This window comes from Orbicella faveolata, unplaced genomic scaffold, assembly GCF_042242905.1.
Source record: "Orbicella faveolata isolate gen_17 unplaced genomic scaffold, um_ofav_v1 contig_46, whole genome shotgun sequence".
Taxonomy (NCBI): Eukaryota; Metazoa; Cnidaria; class Anthozoa; order Scleractinia; family Merulinidae; genus Orbicella; species Orbicella faveolata.
In genome coordinates this window covers 4,988,769-5,013,716 of record NW_028301576.1, presented here as the reverse complement: position 1 = coordinate 5,013,716, position 24,948 = coordinate 4,988,769, and the positions used below count along the sequence as shown (strand labels likewise).

The following is a 24,948-nucleotide window of genomic DNA, read 5'->3' as shown; positions in this document are numbered from 1 at the left end:
CAAATTACCCGCGACCCGCGACCCACGACCCGCTCTGATTAGACACTCCCCTCGCCGTAGCGTATCTTAAAGTCCCTAATAATTCGCCCGTGGTGCTCCAAACCGTATGAAACAGGTATTGAGGTTTTTACTTTATTTGCGACCAGTTAAAGTTTCATCAAAATTCGTAATATTATATGACATCAAATGTTTAGAGCAGTTTCAGCTTACGGACCTAGCGTCGTTAAGACGCGGCCCCCGAACATGAATGACGATCGTTGTTATGCCTACAACTAAAGCAGCTGTGAAAATTAGGCCTGAAAAGATTTAGGCCTGGAAGGGATTCGAACCCATGACTATCTACGGGTATATTATACGAGCTCCCAAGGTAACTAGCTCCCGGTGCTTTGATGGTTCAAATACCGTTCAGACCAAAAACTATTTTTTTCAGGTTTTATTTTCGCAGCTGTTTAAGTTGTATACTTAACTGAGATGATTATTTATATTCACTTGCAGACCTTACATCTTTATCTTAAATAAGTATCACAGCTCATAATCAGAGAAAAAAACCGCTGACACAATCTCAATACACAAAAATGACTCTTAACAACATGGCTTAGTAGTTACCAGTTTTCCTTACGGTGACCTCGACATACTTGATACCAACTTTCTCTGTTTTGTGCTGTTTATAAACCTCCAGAAAAAGACCTTGGCTGAGAAAAAGTTGTTTCGTATAGTTTACCGTCTTGATGAAGCCTCCACCATGCACTGTGAAACACGAGCCCCAAGACTTGTCCAGTTTAAAGGTGAAGACAAATTGATCGGGGTAGAATTTCGCGACTTGAGTAGGGGATGTCTTGTCAAAAAACTTTTTGCCAGTCAAAGCCTTCCCGGACGTGGCTTGCAGTCCATGACAGGGATAAAAAAAGTGTCTGCCGCCATAATTACGTTGGTCTACTGTTTCAAATCCGATGAAATTGGTTCCGTCCGACACACCATAACGAGGATCGCTGTCACTACTTTGGCCGATACTGACGTCATTAGCTGCTGTTATTTCAACGTTCAGGGGAGTTCCATCTTCCAAGAGACCAGCTTCCACTAAGGGAATTCTTAAAAGGAGAGCCTGGTCTGTTGATCCTGCGTGGAACGTTATTTGGTCAGCGGCTATAACACTAAAGTTATCGATGTAAGACGCATGTGTCTCGAGCCATAATGGCGTCATGTAAAACTCTTTAAACGTCTCCTGTTTTGAATAGACAGAGAATGTCAGCATTAGTATAGGTAATCGTATGAATGCGAGTGCAAATAAGGATTTACACTACGAGTGATATTTGAAAATTCTCTCAAAATTGCAGGGGCCTTCGGATGAACTGCAATTTGAAATAATTTTCAAATATCATAAACAGTGTAAATCCTTGAACATTCCAGTCATTATATAAAAATAGCCTCCATTTAGCGCGAAAATATACTCGGATATTTGTCCGCAGAAATTAACTTTTCCGAGAAGCCAAAAGTTTTCCGAGAGTGTAGCTCGGGGAAACTGTGAGCTTTGAGGAACGTACAGTGTACAAGGACAAATATCCGAGCATATCTTCGCGCCAAATGGAGGCCATTGTGAGAAGAACTAGCTAGACAATTCGTCTGTTATTTATTTTTTGTTTTTTTTGTCCAGTGTCTTGGACACGTACGGTGCCCAGTGCAGGAATTGAAAGCGTAGAATAACACAAAGTAATAATGTACTCTGCATGGGTGAAACTTGCTTACAGTTATATTGTAACGGGCCGAAATAAAGGACAGATCCTTCACGTAAATAAACACGTGTTTTTTTAATTCTCTTCTCAATTCTCCGACGCAGACCTCTCTCGGAGATTCTATTACAACAGCGTGGTGATTTCGCAACAACAAATAATGTCACGCATTCATTCGTCACAATATTTTACCTACGAATCTCCCAATAATCTAAAGTCATTTAATTAATCGAAAACTAGTAAGTGGATAAAGTCAAGAAATTTTAATGTTACAACAGATATTTAAAGAAGACACTTCTCCAAGTTTTGGGTCTCTGCGTTTTGCCAAACTTCAGATATTCGTCGAAATGGTTTGCGCAAATTCACAGAGCCCAGTATGGAGCCGCCATGTTGGTGGAGCTTTGTGCTCCACCAACATGGCGGCCGGAAAACAGTACAAACATCTGAAAATTACTTTGGCTATCTAGGCAAATGATTACCTGAACTAAATCAACAAACATTTACACAAGCCCTTTTCCTAACACTTTAACTCTTAAAACGGCTAAAAATCACTAGATAAGTGTAAATTTTCTTCCACAAACGCAATCAGAGCAGTATGTCACGCACCGCCATAACTCTGAACTTCAAACTGGGCTGGTTTCCAAACCAAGCAAGCTATTGAGTTGAAAAGTTGTAAACGAATATAAATTTAGATCAACTTATGCCTGACGAGGATAAAAACTTTTGTGGCTCTTTAGTTTTGGATTTTGGAATTTGATGACGTCACGTGAAAACGATTTATAGTATCTCGCTTAAAATTCCAAATAGAAATTTTAAAAATCATCCTTTGTGGTTCACGTTCTGCATACAACGCAGATTTTGGTCATTTCACGTTGTGGTTTTGCAGAGGACGGCAAAGAAATGTATACGTACCAAGAATTATTATGTACGCGTACAGCCACTGTTCTGCTCATTAAACCTTTTGTTTAGCGACGTTCCCGTTGCCGTTGCCGTCGTGGTTTTCTTAAACTCCCTTATGATTGTGACTACATGGCCTGACTACATTACTCGATACGCCATTTTGGTTCTATCGCAAACTCAAAAGTTCGCATGCAGGATCGAGGAAAATATCCGGATTCAAGAGAAAATCGTTTACAAAACAAAACTCTCCGGATTCCAAAGTTTTCAAATTCAAAGTTTCCACTTTAAAGTCCGGATTTAAAATACCCGGAAACATGACCAAACCAGGGAGTTTTTATTCCGATTCGTCCAGTTGTGTGTAAACGGCAAAAAAAAACTTCGTAGTTTTGTAGTATGGGAGTTTTCAGAACAAGCCATTTATTTTTCTTGTGGGTGTTTTTAGCATGTTAAATCGTTTAAACGTTTGTGCCGGTTTGTTTTCGATCATTTCTCTCGCATGATGGATATGATGAACTTAAATTTCACTCCACGACCCTCAACAGTATTTCTGTCGTTCTCCTAAATTCAACGGGTGTAAAACAGTCGTTGTGAAAACGCACCTAATGTGTACACCATAAATTGTGTCGAGCATTTTGGGTTGATGGGCAGTCAGAGTCGACTTTTAACAACGCTTATTAGAGAGCTTAAGCAGACCAGGACGGCAACGGCACCGAAAACGTCTCCCAACAAAAGGTTTAAGACCTGTACACAGCGTGCGTTATAAATCTTTCTACATTTAATTAGCTGTCTTCTGAAAACTAACAACGTGAAATAACCAAATTCTCGGTGTAGTCTGAGGGACGCGAACAACGACGGCTAAGTTTTCGTATAACTATTTGGAATTGAACGCTGTCATTAATGTATTTTTAGCCTGAGCACGTTTTTAGAGCCATTGGGGTTCTGAATAGATCTAAACAATTGCGAATTTCCCTGGTAAAATATGAATTCATTGTTTACTTGCCTTATTTTTCGGCGTCGCCGTCGTCGTTTCTGTAAAACATTGAAAACGCAGATTTACTTCTACGGGCAAGCCTCCCGTCCACTCTAGTCAATCAAAGCACAATCCATAGCGTACTGTAACTAAAAGCCTGCTGTCATGTTCGTACTTAATCTCGATTGACTAATAATTTGACTTATTATCTAGACACGAGGGTTTTACTGGAAAATACACTAAAAAGAGTCAGATTTACCTGGTTTAAAAACTGATTTTGTCTAAGAGTGTAAATAGTTTGACAACTGTCTATCTCTCTGGCTTTATATATAGAGGATAGTACACAGTGGTGAGAAGATATTCTTCGAACTAAGGTAGAGTGTTCTTTTTATTACATAGACATACTGATGACGGCATTTTGACAATTTTTGGACGATTTCCGACCACTTTCCGAAGTTTTCCGAAAATTCTTCAAACCTTGTCCGAAGGCCACAGGAACGTTGCCGAAGATTTTCCGAAGATTTCCGAAGATTACCGAAGACTTTCGAGTAAGACCCGAAGATGTTTCGATTATACACCAACGAATTTAAGAACAATTTAAGAGACAAACTTGATATCAGTGAAATCATCGATATCTTCACTAGTGAGGATATGGAAAGTACGCCACTCGAGTCCCGGATGTGGTTTCTGTTTTTGTCTCGTACCCTAGCACTGGAGTGAATTCGAATATTTTCTAATTTTGGGCGAGAAAAATATTGACAAAAATTTCGCAAGTTCTACATTTTGGCAGTGGTTGCATCAAGCCAACATGTGTTAATCAAAAAATTTGCTGACTGACATATACGTTAGTCACAAACCTATCTAAAAGCGTTCTTCACATGAGACAAGAATGATCTCGGGCGCAAATTAAGCAAGAATGGTTACTTCTCCTTCTTTTATTCTTTCTTTTTTTTTGTCGTTGGGGGGGATGCCACTTGCGCTGGCTTCTATATTTGCGATCGTAGAACATTGTCCTGTTTCAATACTTGCGATCAAAAGAAACTTGTCTCGCTGAGGCCATCTGTTCTCGAAACTAATGAGGTACGAATCATAAAACTTTATATAATAGCGCTCCTCAGTTTCGGCGAGATAACTGTTAAAAGAGCCAGATGGACCTAGTTGAAAACTGTTTTGGTCCACTAGACAGGCAGTCAACGTCGTGAAAAGCAACATAATAATACATCATAAGACATTAACCCCAGCCTACTGCATAATAACTGTCTGGAGATGGCAAGATTGCGGCCTCAAGGCGTTAATTTCGTTGATAAGTAGAGCAGAAAGCCCATTAACCACAGTTTTTAAAAATGCTTAAACTTAATCTAACGTTCGATCGACGTTCTCATTTAGTAACTACACATAAGGAAGTGGACAGTCCAGTAATTTCTTTCAGATCCAAAGAGGTGTTAGACAAGGTTGTCCCCTATCTCCTTATTTATTTATCCTTTCAGCGGAAGTATTGGCCAAAGCAATCAGAAACAATGTGAACATAAAAGGTATATGTGTTAACAACAATGAAATTCAGTAAAATTAGCCAATATGCCGACGATACTACACTGATTTTAGACGGGTCAGAACAAGCTCTTCTCTCTGCCCTTAGCATGTTAGATGAATTTAGTAAAGCCTCCAGTCTGAAACTCAATGAGAAGAAAACGGAAGCCCTTTGGATCGGTTCTAGTATTGGAAACGACAAACTTTCTCTGCCAGGAAAGGAATTAAAGTGGCCGGAATCCAAAGTTAAAACATTAGGACTGTGGCTATCAGTCGAGCCTGAAATAGCTGCTCTGCTAAACTATGATGAAAAGGTGGAAAAGATAAGGAAAATCCTTAGCTGTTGGAAGTACCGTAGACTGACCTTGATGGGAAGAATTACTGTTTTGAAATCGTTAGCCGCGTCGCAGTTAGTTTATTTACTATCTCCTTTGCCATCGAATTACAATGCTTTAAATCAGATCAACAAGCTGTTTTATCAGTTTCTTTGGAACGGAAAGGGAGACAAAATCAAACGCAAAATTATGATAAATGATTATTATGATGGAGGCCTAAAGATGATTGATCTTATTTCTTTTAACAAAGCTCTAAAAACAACATGGATCAAGAAATACCCAGATACCACCAATAACGCAAAATGGAAAATTTTTTTAGATTTGTCTCTAAAACACTATGGTCGTGAAAATATTTTTGCTGGCAATCTCAATGTTAAAGACACCACAACGTCTATTAAAGCTACGGATGCATTTCTCAAAGAAATTTTGGAGGTCTGGGCAGAGGTCAACTTCGAACAACAAATAAAATCCCAGGTGCAGTTTCAAGAACAAAGCCTATGGCACAACTCTCTAATTAGAATAGCAAACAAACCAATATTCTTTAAGGACTGGTGTGCACAAGGAATTACAAAAGTGAAACATTTACAAAAACCAGGGAGCAGCAACTTTCTCTCTTTGAATGATTTTCAATTAAAATACAGCTTAAGTGTCTCTCCTCTTAAATATTACGGGATAATATCGGCTGTAAAGACCCTCCGTAAAGAAGTGGATGATCATGATAATAGTCAGGAGTACAAGCCTTTTTGCACCAAGCTTTTAGAGACTAAAAAAGTAAGCTCACTCGTATACAAAATTCTGACAAGAATCAAAGGCGAAGTTCCAAAAAACAGCCAAATGAAATAGCTTCTAGATTGTAGCTACTCAAGAAATGAAAATCTCGACTGGAGCTCAGCATACCTTTTGACATCACGATGCACCAGGAGTACCAAACTGATCGAATTCCAGTTTAAATTTTTACACAGACGTCTAGCAACTAATGACTTTCTATATAAAATTGGGCTTAAGGCAAATGATAATTGCACCTTCTGTCAAGAAGGCCCAGAGTCATTAATGCATCTCTTCTGGACATGTCACGAGACATCTAACTTTTGGAAAAGAGTATCAGAATGGCTGCAAAGTATAAAACTAATGCCCAAAACCTCCACCCTATTAAACATTACAGCTTTTGGTCTGAAACCGGAAACATCAAAATTTGCACTTCAAATTTACTATTGCCTTCTTTTAGCTCGACGTCATATCTGGCTAGCCAAATCTAAAGAAATGTCCCCTAACTTTGACCATTATTTACGCTTTCTGAAATCAAGGCTCGAGTTAGAGACAAAAAGCGGCGATATGGAAAAATGGGAACCTCTTGCAGAATATATACCTACTGATAGATAGCATCACTTCCTCTGAAGCGTTTGCAGCTATCAACTTTGCCAACCATCTCGTACATACGCTGTCACCTACGAGCTTTTCACAGCAATCTGCTCTTTATCTTCGCTCTCACATACTAGTAATGCTATACGTAATCAACCTAACAATACACTTGAAACACTTGTTTCGTTTTCTTCCCTTTTGTACCATCTTCATTGTTTTTTTTTCTTTTTATTGTAATGTGTTAGATTTATTTTTGTGGATTAAAAGGTGCTGTAAACACTATTCGTGTGAACATTGTAAGTATAGTATTGTAAGAATAATAAGTTTCGTCTAGTACAATAGTTAATGTCAGCTCTGTAAGTAGTTATTCCCAAGTAGTATCTAGTATCTAGTACTGTAATCATTTATTCTGTGTTCTGTAAGGCAATAACATTAAATAAAAAATAAATAAATAAGTAAATAAAAAAGGAAGTGGACGGGCCGAGTATAGACTGATAATTGAAAAATCAGGTTTCAGCTGGGGCAAGATTTAATATTGCTGCATTTTTTAATATCCCTAGCTGCAAACTGCTATTTGAATGTTTGTTGAGTTTGGTCAAATCACCTGGCGATTGTATTTTGCTAAGAAAAGACATGAAAAAATTAATATTCTTAGGCTGTGTGCGACACAAGTTGAGAAAAACATCAAGAGGAAAAGTTTAGGTCTTTACAGAATTCTTTCTCAAAAAATGCTCTTAATTGCCAAAGAAGGTAAGATTGTTTCTTTTGCCTTTGTTCAGATCATTTTCGGTGTTAGTCACAGATCAAAGTGCTGTAATTTAGGCTACGAACTTAAGGTTTCTGGAGGATCGGTTGAGCCGGGTTTAGTGAATTTGTTTGAGCGGTGGAACTTTCTTTTGAGAGAAAAAGCAGCAGTGGAAAGCTAAAGTCGTCTTGAAAGCTGTAATCTAACTCTACCCAAGAAATGTGTTTTTACCGCTGAAGGTTCGAGTTCCATGTTTTTCTGTTTAGTTCAAGTCTAAGGCCCGGTTCAGACCCCGTACTTCACATGAGCCGAATCATCGAATTCGAATTTAGACCGACCCAAATCAATTTAGACCGGCTAAATTGATTCAGACGCCGATCTCAATTCCAGCCGAACTAAATTCAACAGGGCATAACAGTGCATCAGCGCAGATACGTGCTGAACTCCCATAAACATAGTGAACTACAACCAAGCATGGTCCAAAGCCGTCCTGTGAAAAATGTAAGAAAAGTCGACAAAAACGAGCAGAATGAGGCAAACTGCGTCAATCTATTTACATGTAACTGTAAGAAGACAACTGATAAATTGGTTCAGATGTCGTACTTCACATTAACTTTATTTCAACATACAATTTCAACTTTCAACCTTTTTGTATTGCATGAAATACACAATTTGGGCAAAAAGCCCAACTGCAATATTCAAGTTAATTCACAAATGCAATGTTCACACGTAATTCAAGCACAAGCAAGAAAACTATGATGAATGCACATTTAATTTTGATGCTGTTTACCAGGGTAGCAGCTAGTCTGTACACGAAAAAAGGAAACGACAAACTGCATATATCGGCTTCTCCTCTGACGGGCAAAACCCAGCATTTTGATGCGCTTCACACAATTTATACTTTTGCGCATACTCAGGTCTTCAAAATACATTAAAAATACGTTAAATTAATTTATGCATTTGGTTCGGCTCATGTGAAGATCGGCGTCTCAATCAAAGCCTGTCCACAGCCGTTATTCCCGGCTGAGCCAGGCCTGAAGAACGGCTGAGCCGATCCGAATTCAATCAGCCGTTTCGAATTGATTCAGACGCCGTACTTCACATGAACTTAATTCATTGAATTCGATTCGGCTCAAGTGAAGTACGGCGTCTGAACCGGGCCTAAGTCAATCTAAGAGCGGTTGAAATTTCATTCGGATAGACGGGTTCACGCTCTTAGTTGCATCCTAGGTAATCTGGGCAAATTTACAAAGAAACCAAAGCCGTAAAACTTACATTTTTCTTTATATTTCTGTTGTGATTTCACATTTGGATTGGATACCTATACTGTAGATGGAGAAACCCCTTTTCTAGGTTTACTAGCGTTTTCGAGCCGATCGAATGATTGTTGTGGGCGTAGGAATGTTTTTACCGTTAAAACCGAAGAATTTGATCAAGTCTTCGCCACTGAAGCCCCAAAAATAACATCTCCGATACTTTGACAAGTAGGCTAATGCCTAACGCAATGGACTCAAAAACGTGAGCTATCATCAACTATCACGAACTTCTTTGGCCCTTTGACCATGTGAATTATATTTGGTGATAGTTTATGATAGTTAGGAGAGAATCAACTATCATTGACTATCGTGCGCCGTTTGCATTGACCAGGGCTTTACTCAACCGTCCTATTTTAGGCATAACTTTAAGCATATCTGACGTATCGTCTGGCGTATTTATACAAAGGAAATGAAAAACTTAAAATGCAAATCTCGGCCGTCGGAGAGTGTCTGGTGCAAGCGAACCACTAAACTGAGTTGACTAATTAGCTACTCCTCGTCTACTACTCCCCCCAGTCCTCTTGCTTCTTTTCGTTCCCCAGTAAAATTATAAATTTGGGCAGTGACCTCTGAGTTTGCCGTAAAAACAGAAAGTTCTTTCGCCTTAAGTTAAGGTGCTTATTTATTTGAAATCTCATGTCGTTTTCTATATTCTCTTTAGTGCGGGTCATTCCGAAGTCGGCCTAGCCTCTAACGATCGCGGCAGCAATTCTCCTTCTTTTGGCTGGATTTGCGTTGATGCCAAACAGAAAACTTGACGGTAAGAGGAAAAGTATATCTCACGTTTTATGGAATTTTAATTGACTGGCTAGAAGATTATCTCGATAGAGGTCCTGGAATCTCAGATATCACTGAGATTTTCGGCGATTTCTAAGCTCATCAATGAAATATTTCATTTATCAGTGAATTTTACAGACCTGAAAAATTTATTTCTTAGATGACAGTTGAAATTTTGACCAATTATGATATGTAGTAGTACTCGGGACTAGAGAAAACATATCTTGTAGTGAGGCCTCTGACACCCTAACCATGCCGCCACGCTAGCTAGCTCCAATAAAACAACGGAAATGTTGTGAGAAGACAGCTCAAACAACGTATTCATACCTCAAAATCATTCTTTCTAATATTTTGAGTTGGCTTTATTGTTGCCTTGAATATGGGATGGAGGCTTAACAGGGTGGAGTACGTGTTTAAAAAAGGCAAAGTTCTCAAGAATGCGGGAGGAACTCATTGGAGAGGGAAGGGCCTTGATAACGGTATCCCTTTCTGTCAGTTATGTTCACCATCCTTAGAGCGGTCGTAACACAACCTTTTCTGCATTTAATTAGAGGTTTTAGGATTTTTCATGTTTTGTTCAAGTATTTATTCGTGATTTAATGTACGGGGTCTTATAATTTTAAGTAAAACTGTCTCTCAACGCCAATTGTAATAATACTTTTTTTTTTAATTTTTTTTTTCTTATTTGATGCTCCATCTCAGAGAGGTTAGACAGTCATTCTTTATCAAACAGAACTACCACACAAAATATTTCCGAAAAGCTTCCGGCCGGATCTCGGAGGCAGATTCCAGTGTTGAATATCATAAACGAACCAGAAAATGGCGAATATGTCTCGAGACAAAAGGAGTACATCTATTGCCTCAGAAGAAACCTGATTAGTCCACACGTAAGTTTATGTCGATCTTCAACTATTTGACATTTTAACTTAAGAAATAGACAGTCACAAGTCCCTCAGTTTCTAAACGTAGTTTTGATCGCCAACAACATCCCAAAGCTGTCTAAGAACTTTGTGGACTCTCCAGTTTTCGAATTCATCTTGACTTGTTTTTCCTTTCTCGTAACAGCTCACACAGAGCACTGTCTTTGTCTAAATAATGGTGTCAGCCAGGTGTCAGCATGTTCGATGCTGAATCGAGTGAGAGAATTCAAGGTTTAAACTCGCCATGGGTCAATGTATTCTGTTTTTTGGACTTCTCTCAAACAGCTGCAGCCTTGTGGACAAAAATCTGGCATCAGAATAATGTTACGTATATTACAGTTCTTTTTACATTTTTTAGGATAAGCGAGAATTTTGAATTGAGTTTGTAAATTTGCGGTGAAGTTTTCTGTATATTGCTTGGCATTCTGTTCTGAGTTTGAATAATCTCAAAATACACTCGAGCTCAAACAGAAGAAGTGAAAAGCATTTGTATATTAAGCAATTATACTTTGGTTAACCTTTAACCCTGGGTTAGAGTTACTGGCTTCCGAATAGCCTACGATCCAATCAAAAATCAGCACTCGGTCAGCGGTCAACTTCAAAAACACGCGTCCTCGATGAGCTCTAAACTTGAGCCCACCATATTTTTACGTGATACTGGTCAGCGGATACCTTGATTTGACAGGTGTCATTTAACCACAACAGGGATGTCCAATTTCAAAGGAGGACGCTGTAAACCAACGCTGCATGTCTCTGTCAGCCTATTAGCTGGAGTATGGCCGCCATCTTGCGCGACTCCGTCGCCGTCGTCGTGCCTACGCGCCCACGAGCAATACCGCTAGCCATGATAACCCTGAGAAAATCAATTCACGGGTTTCCTTTTCTTTCTGGGGCTCCGCTTAGCGAATCTTCGAGCCGCCGGAGCTCCGCTATAATATATAGTTGCCTGAAATAGCACCAAAAACAATTTCCCATGAGAACTCGAGAAAATAAATTGCAAAGTTCCGAGAAATTGTGCAAACACAGGTAAAGTGTTTCACATGAACTTCAAACTTTGTCTCGACATTTGGTGTTGTTCAGAAATCTCAGTACGAGGTTTTCGTCCACTTGCATCGTTGCTCGTTCTTTTGGTGGAATCCTTCTTTATGTAATTTGCATTTGCAAAGACTACTCCGCATTATCCCCAGTTGCAAGCTAGTTCCCGTCGAAAACCTAGAATAAGAATGCGACCTCTTGTCCGGGGAGTCTACGTGTAAATGAGTTATGTAGGCTTATATGGAATCCATCTGCACGTGGCTTATGGAGGGTAAATTTCCTTGATTTTTTCCAGGTTGAAAAAATCCATATCTTCTGTGAAAGTGACACGGATCCTGACGACATCAAGGATTTGCGCGAGGACAGAAAATTAAATTTTCATTTTCTTGGTCGGCGCATGCGCTGCAAAGACGCCTTCCAGTACGCTTCGGACAACTTGCTACGTAGAAATGTAATGATAATGAACGCAGACTGTTATGTGGATAAAGGGTTTGAGCAACTAAACGTAAGCATTTTGAACAGGAAAAGAATGTACGCATTGACCAGGCATGAAACTTCCAAAAACGTGCGTCTCTGCAACACGGGAGACTTCTGTGGACCGACATCACACTACATGGGTTCCCACGATGCATTTTTGTTCAGGCTTTTCGTGCCACTTCCCTCACATCTGTTGGATAGCATTGACTTCCGGCCGAACATTATGGGGATAGAACAGAGGCTGATATATTACTTTAAAAGGTATGTACAGTTTAATATAAAGAACCCGTGTAAAATCCTTTATATTGTCCACCACCATTGCAGCAAAGAAAGAAAAATGACAGAGCGAAGTATTCAAGGCCAACGACTTGATGACTATCTTCACATCAAGGAAGAAAAAAGAATCCTTTACTTGTCACCATTTTCTGGTTTGTAATGTAAAAAATATTCCACACAGTAAGGCTACGTTCACACCAGAGGAGAGTTTTTTTTTCCGAATTCGAAAATGTTTCCGGATTCATTAGTTTTAGAGTATTCGGATTCGTAGGCGATTACAACGAAAGGATAGTCGGATCTATCATGTTGTCCCACCAGGCATTTGTTCTGGTCGTATCCAGAGCCGTTGAGGTTTTCGATCGTACGATCTCTGACAATATTGCACAGGTTACATGAATATACGATCATACAAAATTAAAGTGTTATTAACTAAAAAGGTACAATAATATAAAATGGGCTAAAACTACATTGAAACTTGATAAATAAAGATTAAATAAATACATAAATATAGATATATTATGAAGCTCAATAATCTTTATACAATTTTGGTTCTTGATCACCGATTATTTATTATTTTGTAGTTACCACCGGCGTTAGTCTCTGATTCGAGGGCCCGACCTCCCACACAGTGAGTCTTGTGACTTCAAGTTGTCTATCTTGTTTTATCGAGAACACTTAAGCTCCGGACAATACCTCATCAATGGTCATGTTTGGCTTTGTCTCCTGGCCTTGCTCTGAATCTCCCACAAAGATCCTGTTCAGGTTTCTTGTTCTCTAAACTTAAGTTTCTATTGGTTGTTTCAAGAACTTTGTAGTATACTTCTGAGAGTCGCCTGGGTTAGTATTTTAAAAAGGATGTTTAATCCTCCATGGTCAATTCGTCTCGTGTGGCCTACACATGGCTACCGATAGGCTATTTAAGTGCGTGTGCATTTGTTGGTCAAGTAATTTAGAAGAAGCAGTAGAAGTTAGACACAGAACGTGCAAGACAAGTACAAGAAATGAAAACCTCATAAACAGATTCTCTGCACCTCCTCGTTTAGACGATAGAGAGATTTCCAACAGGAGATAGATGCAATTACATAACTAACTAAATAAATAAATAAATAAATAAATAAATAAACAAATAAAAACGTACATAAATGCATAAATAATTAAAGAAAATTAATTTTAATTAAGTCATAGTCATAATTTCTCATTTCTCCCACATGATGGATAAACGTAAATATCTCTCCGAAACGCGCAACGGAATTGCTGTCGTTCTCCTTTCAACGGGTGTAAAACCGCACAAAATTGAACGTGTTAAACTGGTTACAGTTATATTCTACCATAAATCGTTATGTTCCCTCCTTTATTGATAGACTATACCCGGCTGAAATAACAGTATTAGATTTCTATTACGAGAACCTAAGCTAGTGGAGTGAGCTAATGAAGTATAAGATAGTCATCAGAGCCGTAGACAGTAACAGGCAAACTGAGGCATTTGCCTCAGTCATTTTTTCCTGTTTTTGTTTATAGTCATCATATACACTCTAAATACCTAGGAAGGGAATTTAACCATGGACATTGCCCAGTCATAATTTTTTCATGGAAGTTGCCTCAGTTATAATTTGTTTCTGGCAACGGCCCTGATATAACCTGGTACAACCTAATATAACCGTAGTGATATAACCTTAAAAGGGTAGTCGCTGTACGCATGCCCATCTTTCGACCCATAATCCCATGGCTGCGTGAATCTATCGGCCTCGTTCAGTTCACAGAGCAGTTCCTTAAACCGGAAGTTGACGCTTTTACATCGTGGGTTAAGCGAACAGTTGACCAAGCAGTCGCTAAAACCATCTGCGCTTCCGTTTAACATCACGTGGCCAGACAAGTACTTTCCTTTTACGGAACGTATAGGTTTGCTGCATTGTTGAGGGACACTTGGTGTTACAAACATGACAAGCAAGAACATCAAGCCTACCATTTTAGCTTTGTCTCCAAAACACCTGGCAAAAAACAGGGAAACATATTCAATGCTGAGAAATACATCTTATATTCTGTCCATTTTGTGGAAGGTCGTCGTTTCGAAATCCCCGATAAGCTTCCGTTCTTACAAGAGGTGGAGCAGTGGTCAGAGCTCCAACCACCGCTTCCCCACCATCCCCCCCCCCCCCCCCGACAAGCCCATCCAAATGCGGCCTGGTCGGTCCAAATCCTGAACCCAGCATTTTGTCTAGGTCTCTTCCTTGCCCCAGTTGTTCATCTCCGGCTTCTCCTTTTTTAAATTCCCCCCTTCGCAAACAAACAACATTCACAATGAGCATGTGCATACAATTATCCTAGACCGTCTTTCCTTCTCCCACCCGGGTCTAACAAATCCCTCTTACAAGTTAGAGGTGGTTCAACTTTTTCCGCAGTGGCACATTCGCTCTCTTAAAATTTCACTTCAGTTAAAATCATTAAAACTCACGCAAAAATGACAAGTAAGACTGATCAAAATGTTCTTAACTCCAGTCAAATACACATATCTGATAGGGGCCATTTTTTGGGGGCAGATTAGTGATAATTTTGGCGGCAAAATGTCAACATATGGGACTGGCTTTTACCTATCGCATTGACATCTGATTCACGCAAAATTGACAACCAAGACTGACCAAATTGTTCTTAACTCCAGTTAAATACACATATCTGATAGGGGCAATTTTTATTGGGTAGATTAGTGATAATTTTGGTGGCAAAATGTCAACATATGGGGTTGGCTTTTACATATCGCATTGACATCTGATTCACGCAATATTACGGGTAAAATTGCCTCAGTTTGATTGGCTTAGAGCCGCCTCGTGTCAAGTTTTAAAAAAGCCTTAAAATGTTCCGTTTTCCGGTCGTGAAGTCTTCGCTTCGTTTACCCAATGTAAAAATCTGTACAGCCCCAGCAACTAGCTTTATAAATGACTTTGGACAATTGTGATCGGTTGAGACGGTCCTTGTATGGGAAGAAGGATTTGATGCGCCGGGTGTTTTGAAAAATAACTCTGACATTAACACTGAACAGTAGAAACGATTAACACAAGATTTTAGACGCTTAGTAATATGATTGCTATGGAGACCTACATAAGGTAATAAAATAACAAAATCTTTTTTGGGGACTGTTGCTACGGGTTCATTTGGCTTGTTCTTGTTCTTGTTCAGTACATCATTGATATTAAAAGTGAGATGCCCTGAGGGTAGCCATTTTGCACCAAAAGCCTTTTGAGATCCTCGACAGCGGATTGTAACAATGAAGTGGAAGAGCAAATACGGAAGCATCGATAGGTTAGCGTGCGGATAAGGTTGATTTTGTATTTGCGCGGTGTAAATGAATCCCATTGGTATAGAGTCCTGTAAATGTCTTCTTCCGGTAAAGAGACGTGATGAAAGTGTTGTTTGGGCAGCGTTTACTAGACTCTACACCAAATGGGATTCATTTACACCATGCGAATACAAAACTAAACAAGGCGGGGTGGAAGAGCTGGGAAGTAGCCAAAGCGGTGGCACGGAACAGGGAGTGTTGGTCGGAAAGCGTGACGGCCTTATGCGCCTACTGGCGCGAAGAGAAATGATGATGATGATGATGATGATGATGATGATGATGATGATGATGAATACAAAACTGCAATGATTTTTACATTGGGAAAACGAAGCGAAGACTTCACCACCGGAAAACGGAACATTTCAAGGCCCTTTTGAAACATGATCACTCTTCTGCTATTGCTGATCACGTTGAAACAACTGGTCACAACATCAAATGGGACCATTTTGACAATTTGGCGACCGGCAAGACTGACTACCATATTGTAAGGTTAAGGAGACCTTGTTTATTCAGGAGTTGCGGCCAGCATAATCCATTGAATACCATGCAACGTCAGCAGTGAAAAGCTTTTACTTAATGTAATTCCATCGAAATAGAACTCAAAATAGATTTTCTTTCAAACTTTACCTGTTGGCTTCTTATATCAAAAGAACTTAAAATTTGAAATAAAAAAGAGGGGGGTCCCCGTATTCGTTTAGGAGCACGAAGACCTTCAATAAACCCCATAATTTAATTCCAGAAATTATCTGCTTTGAGAAACGTTTATATTTGAATCATTTACCTTACGCTTTAAGAGAGCAGAAAAATAGGGAAAAAGTTAAGCGAGAAATACAACAATGGATGTATTGCATCAATGTTAAGGAGCAATTTGATGTACGTTTCACTATAAAGGCACTCATATTTAGTCGACAGGGATACAATATATTCCAAGCACGCAGTGCTCTGGGACCACATGTTATCTTTTACGAGTGCTAGCTATGCTCTCATTTTCCGTGATAATTGTTTTACCCTGCAATAGAATTTGGTCCATATTCACTGAGTAGAAAGGTGATCTCTGCATTCAAACTAAATAAAAATATCGTTAGGTCCCAGTACTCGTTTCCGAGGAAAAAACGATGATTTGCCTCTCGCCAAGCCGTCTAGAAAAAGCCACCATTTTGTTTATGTTTTGTACGTGCAAAGATCATACGCAGTAGAGATGCGCAATGCAATCCTGAGGAATGACCTTAATTAAGAAAGCTTTTCCATAGTGTCGATTTACAGACAGTTTCCGTTTGAAGCGTCTGAAATCTCTAGTGCAGATGTTCTCTGTCTGTCTAGGTTCCAGACCCCCATTGATACGGTATACATTGCTTTCCACAAAATTTTAACGGTTATACTTTTGAAAATGTGTATTAACTAGCATACGAAACGTCAAATTCATAAAATGCATGTTTTTAAAATTTTATCACCGCTGTTCGTGGTATATTTCTAATCAAGCTACGATCTCCGAAGACGAAGAGTTTATTTGATCTCCTTTGTTCAACTTATCAAAAACAAAGCTCCCTGCATGAAATTGTCTGTCATTTTATCTGAATTTTGACCGAAATTAATTGAAGTCAAATTAAAGCAGCTGCACTCTTTTTAATTTTTTTTTTAAAACAATTAATTTTATAAGAATTACGAGGCTGAAATTTGCGAAATCTTTAGAACAAACCCAAAGGCTGAGATTTTGAAAAGAATGTAGTTTGGTGTGTTGAAAATTTGTAAAATACAATAAAATTATATATTTTTAACTAAACGGTACAAAATTCTTTCTAATTCTAAACAGCAAAACTAGCCAAAACACAACTAAAAGAGCACTAGACGTATGTTCGATGCTAAAACGATCTCGACAAGACGTTACGTGTTGCATATCAGCATAGTCCCCTCTACTATGATATCAGGCTCTATGGCCTGCAGTCTGGCTCCAATGTGACTATAATCTAAGAATATTCATAAGGATAATTTCAGCCTAAAATCGTCAGAAGAATAAGAATATTCAGCCTGGGCCGGAAATTAAAAACAGTATTCGAATAAAAAACACGGCTGTTTTCGCAGGCTAAGTGTATTTAGGATGTAGTGGAAATCCATAGCTACTATACCTCAGTCACTTATTGAACGGTGTCGCAGTATGTTGATATTAAGCCTTTCTTAGCTTGGTTCAGTTTGTTAGCCGTCGTAGCCACCGGCACAGTAATGGTAGAATTAGCGTACTAAAAATAGATCCCTAAACATGCCGTGTAACCAACCAATTTGCATGATTTTGACATTTAAAAGTCACAATAAACTACTGTGTTCCACTTTTCGTCTTTATCTTGCATGGTTTGTAATTTTAAATGTTAACATTGAATACTGGCTTAAACACAAAATATTTTATTGTGAGTAACGAATTCTCAGCTGGCTTTTCTTTAATAATGAAGAAGTTTCAGTTTTATCTAAACTAAGCGGAGGTATAAACCGCGGGGAACTCCCAGAGAAATCGGATTGGGGTGTGCGGCCCGCTTCTCAAAACCCTTACCCCATTTAAGAGTTAATCCTTGATTCAATACTCTGTTTCAGACCTGCCTTAGAATTAGTTACCTAGTTCAGACCGATGTTAAAGGCATTGTGAAGGGCTTTTGTTGATGATCTTATCGAGAATGATAAAAAAAAATAGGCTTCTTCTAAAAAACATACTCAATTCAAGACCATGGCACAAAAACCAGACCCTTATTTATGACCAAAATGGCTAAAAACCATATCCTTTGGGGCCGCACATATCTATATAGCTAATATGGGGGAGTATTCCCCAGAGGTGTAAAACAGGGAAAATACGTGGCGCTTTGTTCCTTTTAGAAGTTGAATAAAAAACGTAAAAAAAACATGGCAAAGAAATCGCTTTTTTTCTTCTGTAAAATTTCCTCGCCCAATCTCCGCTCAAGTTGTCGTTAGCATGGAAAATTTGACAAATGGTGTTGGCTTTCATGTACACGTAATTATGGTCCCTATACAAGGAAATTGAGCAATGACTTTTTTCTTATCTAGTTGTCCTCGGCTATTGCCTGATTGGAGATTAATTGTATTGAAAGAAACTGATCAGAACCGATCAAGTTCAGGGAAATAAAGGTGGACAGCTGCAAGGATAAAGAAAGAGATTGATGGTTTTTATGAGTGGGTTGGAACGTCTTATCATCGACATTTTACGGTATTTCATTTATCGCCAGGAGATCACTGCAGTTAACATAACGTTACGACAGTTAAGAGGCTTATTTGAGAAAGGTCCACTGAAATACAGGACACTGAGAAACTGAGCACGTTTTAAGCGCACATTAGCGCGTGCGCGTACACAACGTAAGAGAATTTCCTCAAGCTAAGCTCGACAGCGAAATAAATGCTCGTTTTCTTTTAAACGAGCACGGTGACCCCCACTTTTTAATGCGTAAATTTAAATTATCGAGGTTATCTACAATATATCTCGATTTGAAGAAAAGTTGAAAATTCTGCTTAAAAATATTTTGATTTTAATGCTGTAAATGAACACGTCTAAGAACACCGTAACTCCTGTTTAACAAACATGGTTAAAAATGTAGGTTCAGGGTCTATTTTGTTTAACTTCTCTAATAAATTAATCCAATAAGTGCTTTTCTTAGAATTTTTAGTGCCCCTTTTTGCTAACTAACTATGGTTAAGTAATGACAACCTGGTCGGTTGCAAAGGTGCTATAAAGGCCATCCATGTTGTGCAAAAGCGAGCACGGTGAACCCTATTTTTTATTGCATTTTTCTAATATATATAACATGATTACTAACTGGATGAAGTTGAAGAATTTTTTAATACTCCTTCTTTTCACGTGGAATCACCTTAAGCAAAGCCAGTCAGCAATACCAAATATCAAACAAACTTTCATTTAACCGAAAATGGCACATTCTCTGCGAAGTGTCATTACTTGTTTCACTTGTTGTTAAAAAACTTACAACATTTGCATTGGCGACGAAGAATCGTAGTTAATCCTTTCCACCACAACAGTAGTGGCCGCGTGCGCGACGGCTAGAGAGCGCTTTTCGCCAAAGCTTGCGGCCATTTTTTTCCTATGTGTTATGTGCGTCGGTTTAAGAAATGAAGCAGCTTCTCACTGAGCTTGACTGATCGAGGTACGGTCGCAACATATCTTACACGTTGAGAGTCCCCATTGCTCTATCTTGGATAATGGCGTTATTTTCCAAAATCTTGATTTTCTCTATCGTTGCAAAAAAATTGTCTGTTGCTGAACGCGCGGAGGCTACAATCCTGGTCACAAGTGTTGGAACAGTTCACGGCAGATGACTTCACAGGTAGCCTCTCAAGACCAAGACCGCGTAAGCCCCCCTGCCACCCTTCCCCCCGTCAATGTTGATAAAAATCTTGGAAAAAAAAAACCTTGACAATAGCTTCAGAATAGCCGTTTCAAGAATTGTTCGCCTCCTAGAGCAGTATTCTCCAACTAAAGTGACGATAAGATAGATATTCACGTCTTATTCCAATAATAACAATTTTTTAACAATCACGTTCGGTTCCAACACAACTGTCTAACCACTTTTTCCTTTTCAACCACATCCGATATAGTCTTCAAGCAGAATAGCTTCATTTTCTTTCAACATTGGTAGGGGGAGGGGGTCAATTATACTTGCCTCTATTCTTTTTTTCCTAAAGCTTCTAGGATGTAGTTGAAATCGTGGGTTTTAGCGCGCAAAAGGGGAGGTGCCCCAGCAACTTTTGGCCAGTCACTGAACTATAGAGCGCACATCAACGCCAGCTGACCAACCCTACCGACAGAGCAGGACATTTTACTTTACATTATGTATACCGTTCACTACTCCCTCATGCTGATCAGCATGCGTCGTCCTCTCTGACGATGGTATTCTTTTGCCTTTGCTGTACAGCCCAGTAGTGAATAGACCAATTTCGATATATCAAAATTCAGCCTAACACAATAGACGAATGGGTAGATTAGTGATAATTTTGGCGGCAAAATGTCAACATATGAGGTTTGCTTTTATCTATCGCATTGACATCTGATTCTTGTAGTATGACGGGTAAAATTGCTTCAGTTTGACTGGCTTAGAGCCGGCATATTCGCTGAAGGCTTTGCTCGTGCCTCGTGTCATGTTTCAAAAAGGCCTTAAAATGTTTTGTTTTCCTGTCGTGAAGTCTTCGCTTCGTTTTCCCAATGTAAAAATCTTTACAGCCCCAGCAACTAGCTTTATAAATGACTTTGGACAATTGTGATCGGTTGAGACGGTCCTTGTAAGGGAAGAAGGATTTGATGCACCGGGTGTTTTGAAAATAACTCTCACATTAACACTGAAGAGTAAAAACGATTAACACAAGATTTTAGACGCTTAGTAATATGATTGCTATAGCTATGGAGACCTATATAAGGTAATAAAATAATAACATCTTTTTTTGGGACTGTTGCTACGGGTTCATTTGGCTTCTTCTTGTTCTTGTTCAGGACATCATTGATACTGAAAAGTGATGATGCCCTGAGGGTAGCCATTTTGCACCAAAAGCCTTTTGAGATCCTCGACAACGGATTGTAACAATGAAGCGGAAGAGCAAATACGGAAGCATCGATAGGTTAGCGTGCGGATAAGGTTGATTTTGTATTTGCGTTGTATAAATGAATCCCATTGGTATAGAGTCCTGTAAATGTCTTCTTCCGGTAAAGAGACGTGATGAAAGTGTTGTTTGGGCAGCGTTTACTAGACTCTACACCAAATGGGATTCATTTACACCATGCGAATACAAAACTAAACAAGGCGGGGTGGAAGAGCTGGGAAGTAGCCAAAGCGGTGGCACGGAACAGGGAGTGTTGGTCGGAAAGCGTGACGGCCTTATGCGCCTACTGGCGCGAAGAGAAATGATGATGATGATGATGATGATGATGATGATGATGATGATGAATACAAAACTGCAATGATTTTTACATTGGGAAAACGAAGCGAAGACTTCACCACCGGAAAACGGAACATTTCAAGGCCCTTTTGAAACATGATCACTCTTCTGCTATTGCTAATCACGTTGAAACAACTGGTCACAACATCAAATGGGACCATTTTGACAATTTGGCGACCGGCAAGACTGACTACCATATTGTAAGGTTAAGGAGACCTTGTTTATTCAGGAGTTGCGGCCAGCATAATCCATTGAATACCATGCAACGTCAGCAATGAAAAGCTTTTACTTAAGGTAATCAGCATCGAAATAGAACTCAGAATAGATTTTCTTTCAAACTTTACCTGTTGGCTTCTTATATCAAAAGAACTTAAAATTTGAAATTAAAAAAAAGGGGGGGGGGGGAGTCCCCGTATTCGTTTAGGAGCACGAAGACCTTCAATAAACCCCATAATTTAATTCCAGAAATTATCTGCTTTGAGAAACGTTTATATTTGAATCATTTACCTTACGCTCTAAGAGAGCAGAAAAATAGGGAAAAAGTTAAGCGAGAAATACAACAATGGATGTATTGCATCAATGTTAAGGAGCAATTTGATGTACGTTTCACTATAAAGGCACTCATATTTAGTCGACAGGGATACAATATATTCCAAGCACGTAGTGTTCTGGGACCACATGTTATCTTTTACGAGTGCTAGCTATGCTCTCATTTTCCGTGATAATTGTTTTACCCTGCAATAGAATTTGGTCCATATTCACTGAGTAGAAAGGTGATCTCTGCATTCAAACTAAATAAAAATATCGTTAGGTCCCAGTACTCGTTTTCGAGGAAAAAACGATGATTTGCCTCTCGCCAAGCCGTCTAGAAAAAGCCACCATTTTGTTTATGTTTTGTACGTGCAAAGATCATACGCAGTAGAGATGCGCAATGCAATCCTGAGGAATGACCTTAATTAAGAAAGCTTTTCCATAGTGTCGATTTACAGACAGTTTCCGTTTGAAGCGTCTTAAATCTCTAGTGCAGATGTTCTCTGTCTGTTTAGGTTCCAGACCCCCATTGATACCGTATAAATTGCTTTTCAAAAAATTTTAACGGTTATACTTTTGAAAATGTGTATTGACTAGCATACGAAACGTCAAATTCATAAAATGCATGTTTTTAAAAATTTTATCACCGCTGTTTGTGGTATATTTCTAATCAAGCTACGATCTCCGAAGACGAAGAGTTTATTTGATCTCCTTTGTTCAACTTATCAAAAACAAAGCTCCCTGCATGAAATTGTCTGTCATTTTATCTGAATTTTGACCGAAATTAATTGAAGTCAAATTAAAGCAGCTGCACTCGTTTTAATTTTTTTTAAAACAATTCATTTTATAAGAATAACGAGGCTGAAATTTGCGAAGTCTTTAGAACAAACCTAAAGGCTGAGATTTTAAAAAGAATGTAATTTGGTGTGTTGAAAATTTGTAGAATACAATAAAATTAAATATTTTTAACTAAACGGTACAAAATTTTTTCTAACTCTAAACAGCAAAACTAGCCAAAACACAACTAAAAGAGCACTAGACGTATGTTCGATGCTAAAACGATCTCGACAAGACGTTACGTGTTGCATATCATCATAATCCCCTCTACTATGATATCAGGCTCTATGGCCTGCAGTCTGGCTCCAATGTGACTATAATCTAAGAATATTCATAAGGATAATTTCAGCCTAAAATCGTCAGAAGAATAAGAATATTCAGCCTGGGCCGGAAATTAAAAACAGTATTCGAATAAAAAACACGGCTGTTTTCGCAGGCTAAGTGTATTTAGGATGTAGTGGAAATCCATAGCTACTATACCTCAGTCACTTATTGAACGGTGTCGCAATATGTTGATAGTAGGCCTTTCTTAGCTTGGTTCAGTTTGTTAGCCGCCGTAGCCACCAGCGCAGTAATGGTAGAATTAGCTTACTAAAAATAGATCCCTAAACATGCCGTGTAACCAACCAATTTGCATGACTTGACATTTAAAAGTCACAATAAACTACCGTGTTCCACTTTTTGTCTTTACCTTGCACGGCTTGTAATTTTAAATGTTAACATTGAATACTGGCTTAAACACAAAATATTTTATTGTGAGTAGCGAATTCTCAGCTGGCTTTTTTCTTTAATAATGAAGAAGTTTCAGTTTTATCTAAAGTAAGCGGAGGTATAAACCGCGGGGAACTCCCAGAGAAATCGGATTGGGGTGTGCGGCCCGCTTCTCAAAACCCTTACCCCATTTAAAACTTAACCCTTGATTCAATACTCTGTTTCAGACCTGCCTTAGAATTAGTTACCTAGTTCAGACCGATGTTAAAGGCATTGTGAAGGGCTTTTGTTGATGATCTTATCGAGAATGATAAAAAAAAATAGGCTTCTTCTAAAAAACATACTCAATTCAAGACCATGGCACAAAAACCAGACCCTTATTTATGACCAAAATGGCTAAAAACCATATCCTTTGGGGCCGCACATATCTATATAGCCAATATGGGGGAGTATTCCCCAGAGGCGTAAAACGGAGAAAATACGTGGCGCTTTGCTCCTTTTAGAAGTTGAATAAAAAACGAAAAAAAAAAAACATGGGAAAGAAATCGCGTTTTTTCCTCTGTAAAATTTCCTCGCCCAATCTCCGCTCAAGTTGTCGTTAGCATGGAAAATTTGACAAATGGTGTTGCCTTTCATGCACACGTAATTATGTTCCCTATACAAGGAAATTGAGCAATGACTTTTTTCTGATCTAGTTGTCCTCGGCTATTGCCTGATTGGAGATTAATTGTATTGAAAGAAACTGATCAGAACCGATCAAGTTCAGGGAAATAAAGGTGGACAGCTGCAAGGATAAAGAAAGAGATTGATGGTTTTTATGGGTGGGTTGGAAGGTCTTATCATCGACATTTTACGGTATTTCATTTATCGCCAGGAGATCACTGCAGTTAGCATAACGTCACGACAGTTAAGAGGCTTATTTGAGAAAGGTCCACTGAAATACAGGACACTGAGAAACTGAGCACGTTTTAAGCGCACATTAGCGCGTGCGCGTACACAACGTAAGAGAATTTCCTCAAGCTAAGCTCGACAGCGAAATAAATGCTCGTTTTCTTTTAAACGAGCACGGTGACCCCCACTTTTTAATGCGTAAATTTAAATTATCGAGGTTATCTACAATATATCTCGATTTGAAGAAAAGTTGAAAATTCTGCTTAAAAATATTTTGATTTTAATGCTGTAAATGAACACGTCTAAGAACACCGTAACTCCTGTTTAACAAACATGGTTAAAAATGTAG

The 24,948-nt window shown here is 38.9% G+C and overlaps 1 protein-coding gene across 2 annotated transcripts; it reads right to left on the bottom strand.

Moving 5' to 3' along the window:
• Positions 1-116: 116 nt before the first annotated feature.
• Positions 117-24,289, bottom strand: LOC149098072 (uncharacterized). Of its 2 annotated transcripts, none has more exons than XM_089278134.1 (3): positions 23,478-24,289; positions 14,037-14,352; positions 117-1,222 (listed from the first exon to the last, which is right to left on the bottom strand). In XM_089278134.1, exons 2-3 carry the CDS (start codon positions 14,328-14,330, stop codon positions 596-598), a joined length of 921 nt encoding a protein of 306 aa, XP_089134260.1. In that variant the 5' UTR covers positions 14,331-14,352; positions 23,478-24,289; the 3' UTR covers positions 117-595. The 2 variants fall into 2 exon arrangements, with proteins under 2 accessions (XP_089134260.1, XP_089134259.1); XM_089278133.1 differs by lacking the exon at positions 23,478-24,289 and adding an exon at positions 17,819-17,976.
• Between the last annotated feature and the right edge of the window lie 659 nt (positions 24,290-24,948).

Bases quoted from the DNA above. Each gene is read 5' to 3' on its own strand.
- LOC149098072 (XM_089278134.1), bottom strand. From the start codon at position 14,330: ATGGTAGGCTTGATGTTCTTGCTTGTCATGTTTGTAACACCAAGTGTC. The intron at 1,223-14,036 runs GTTATATCACTA...TATTCAAAACAG, and splicing joins ACAGCGACTACCCTTTTAAG to GAGACGTTTAAAGAGTTTTA.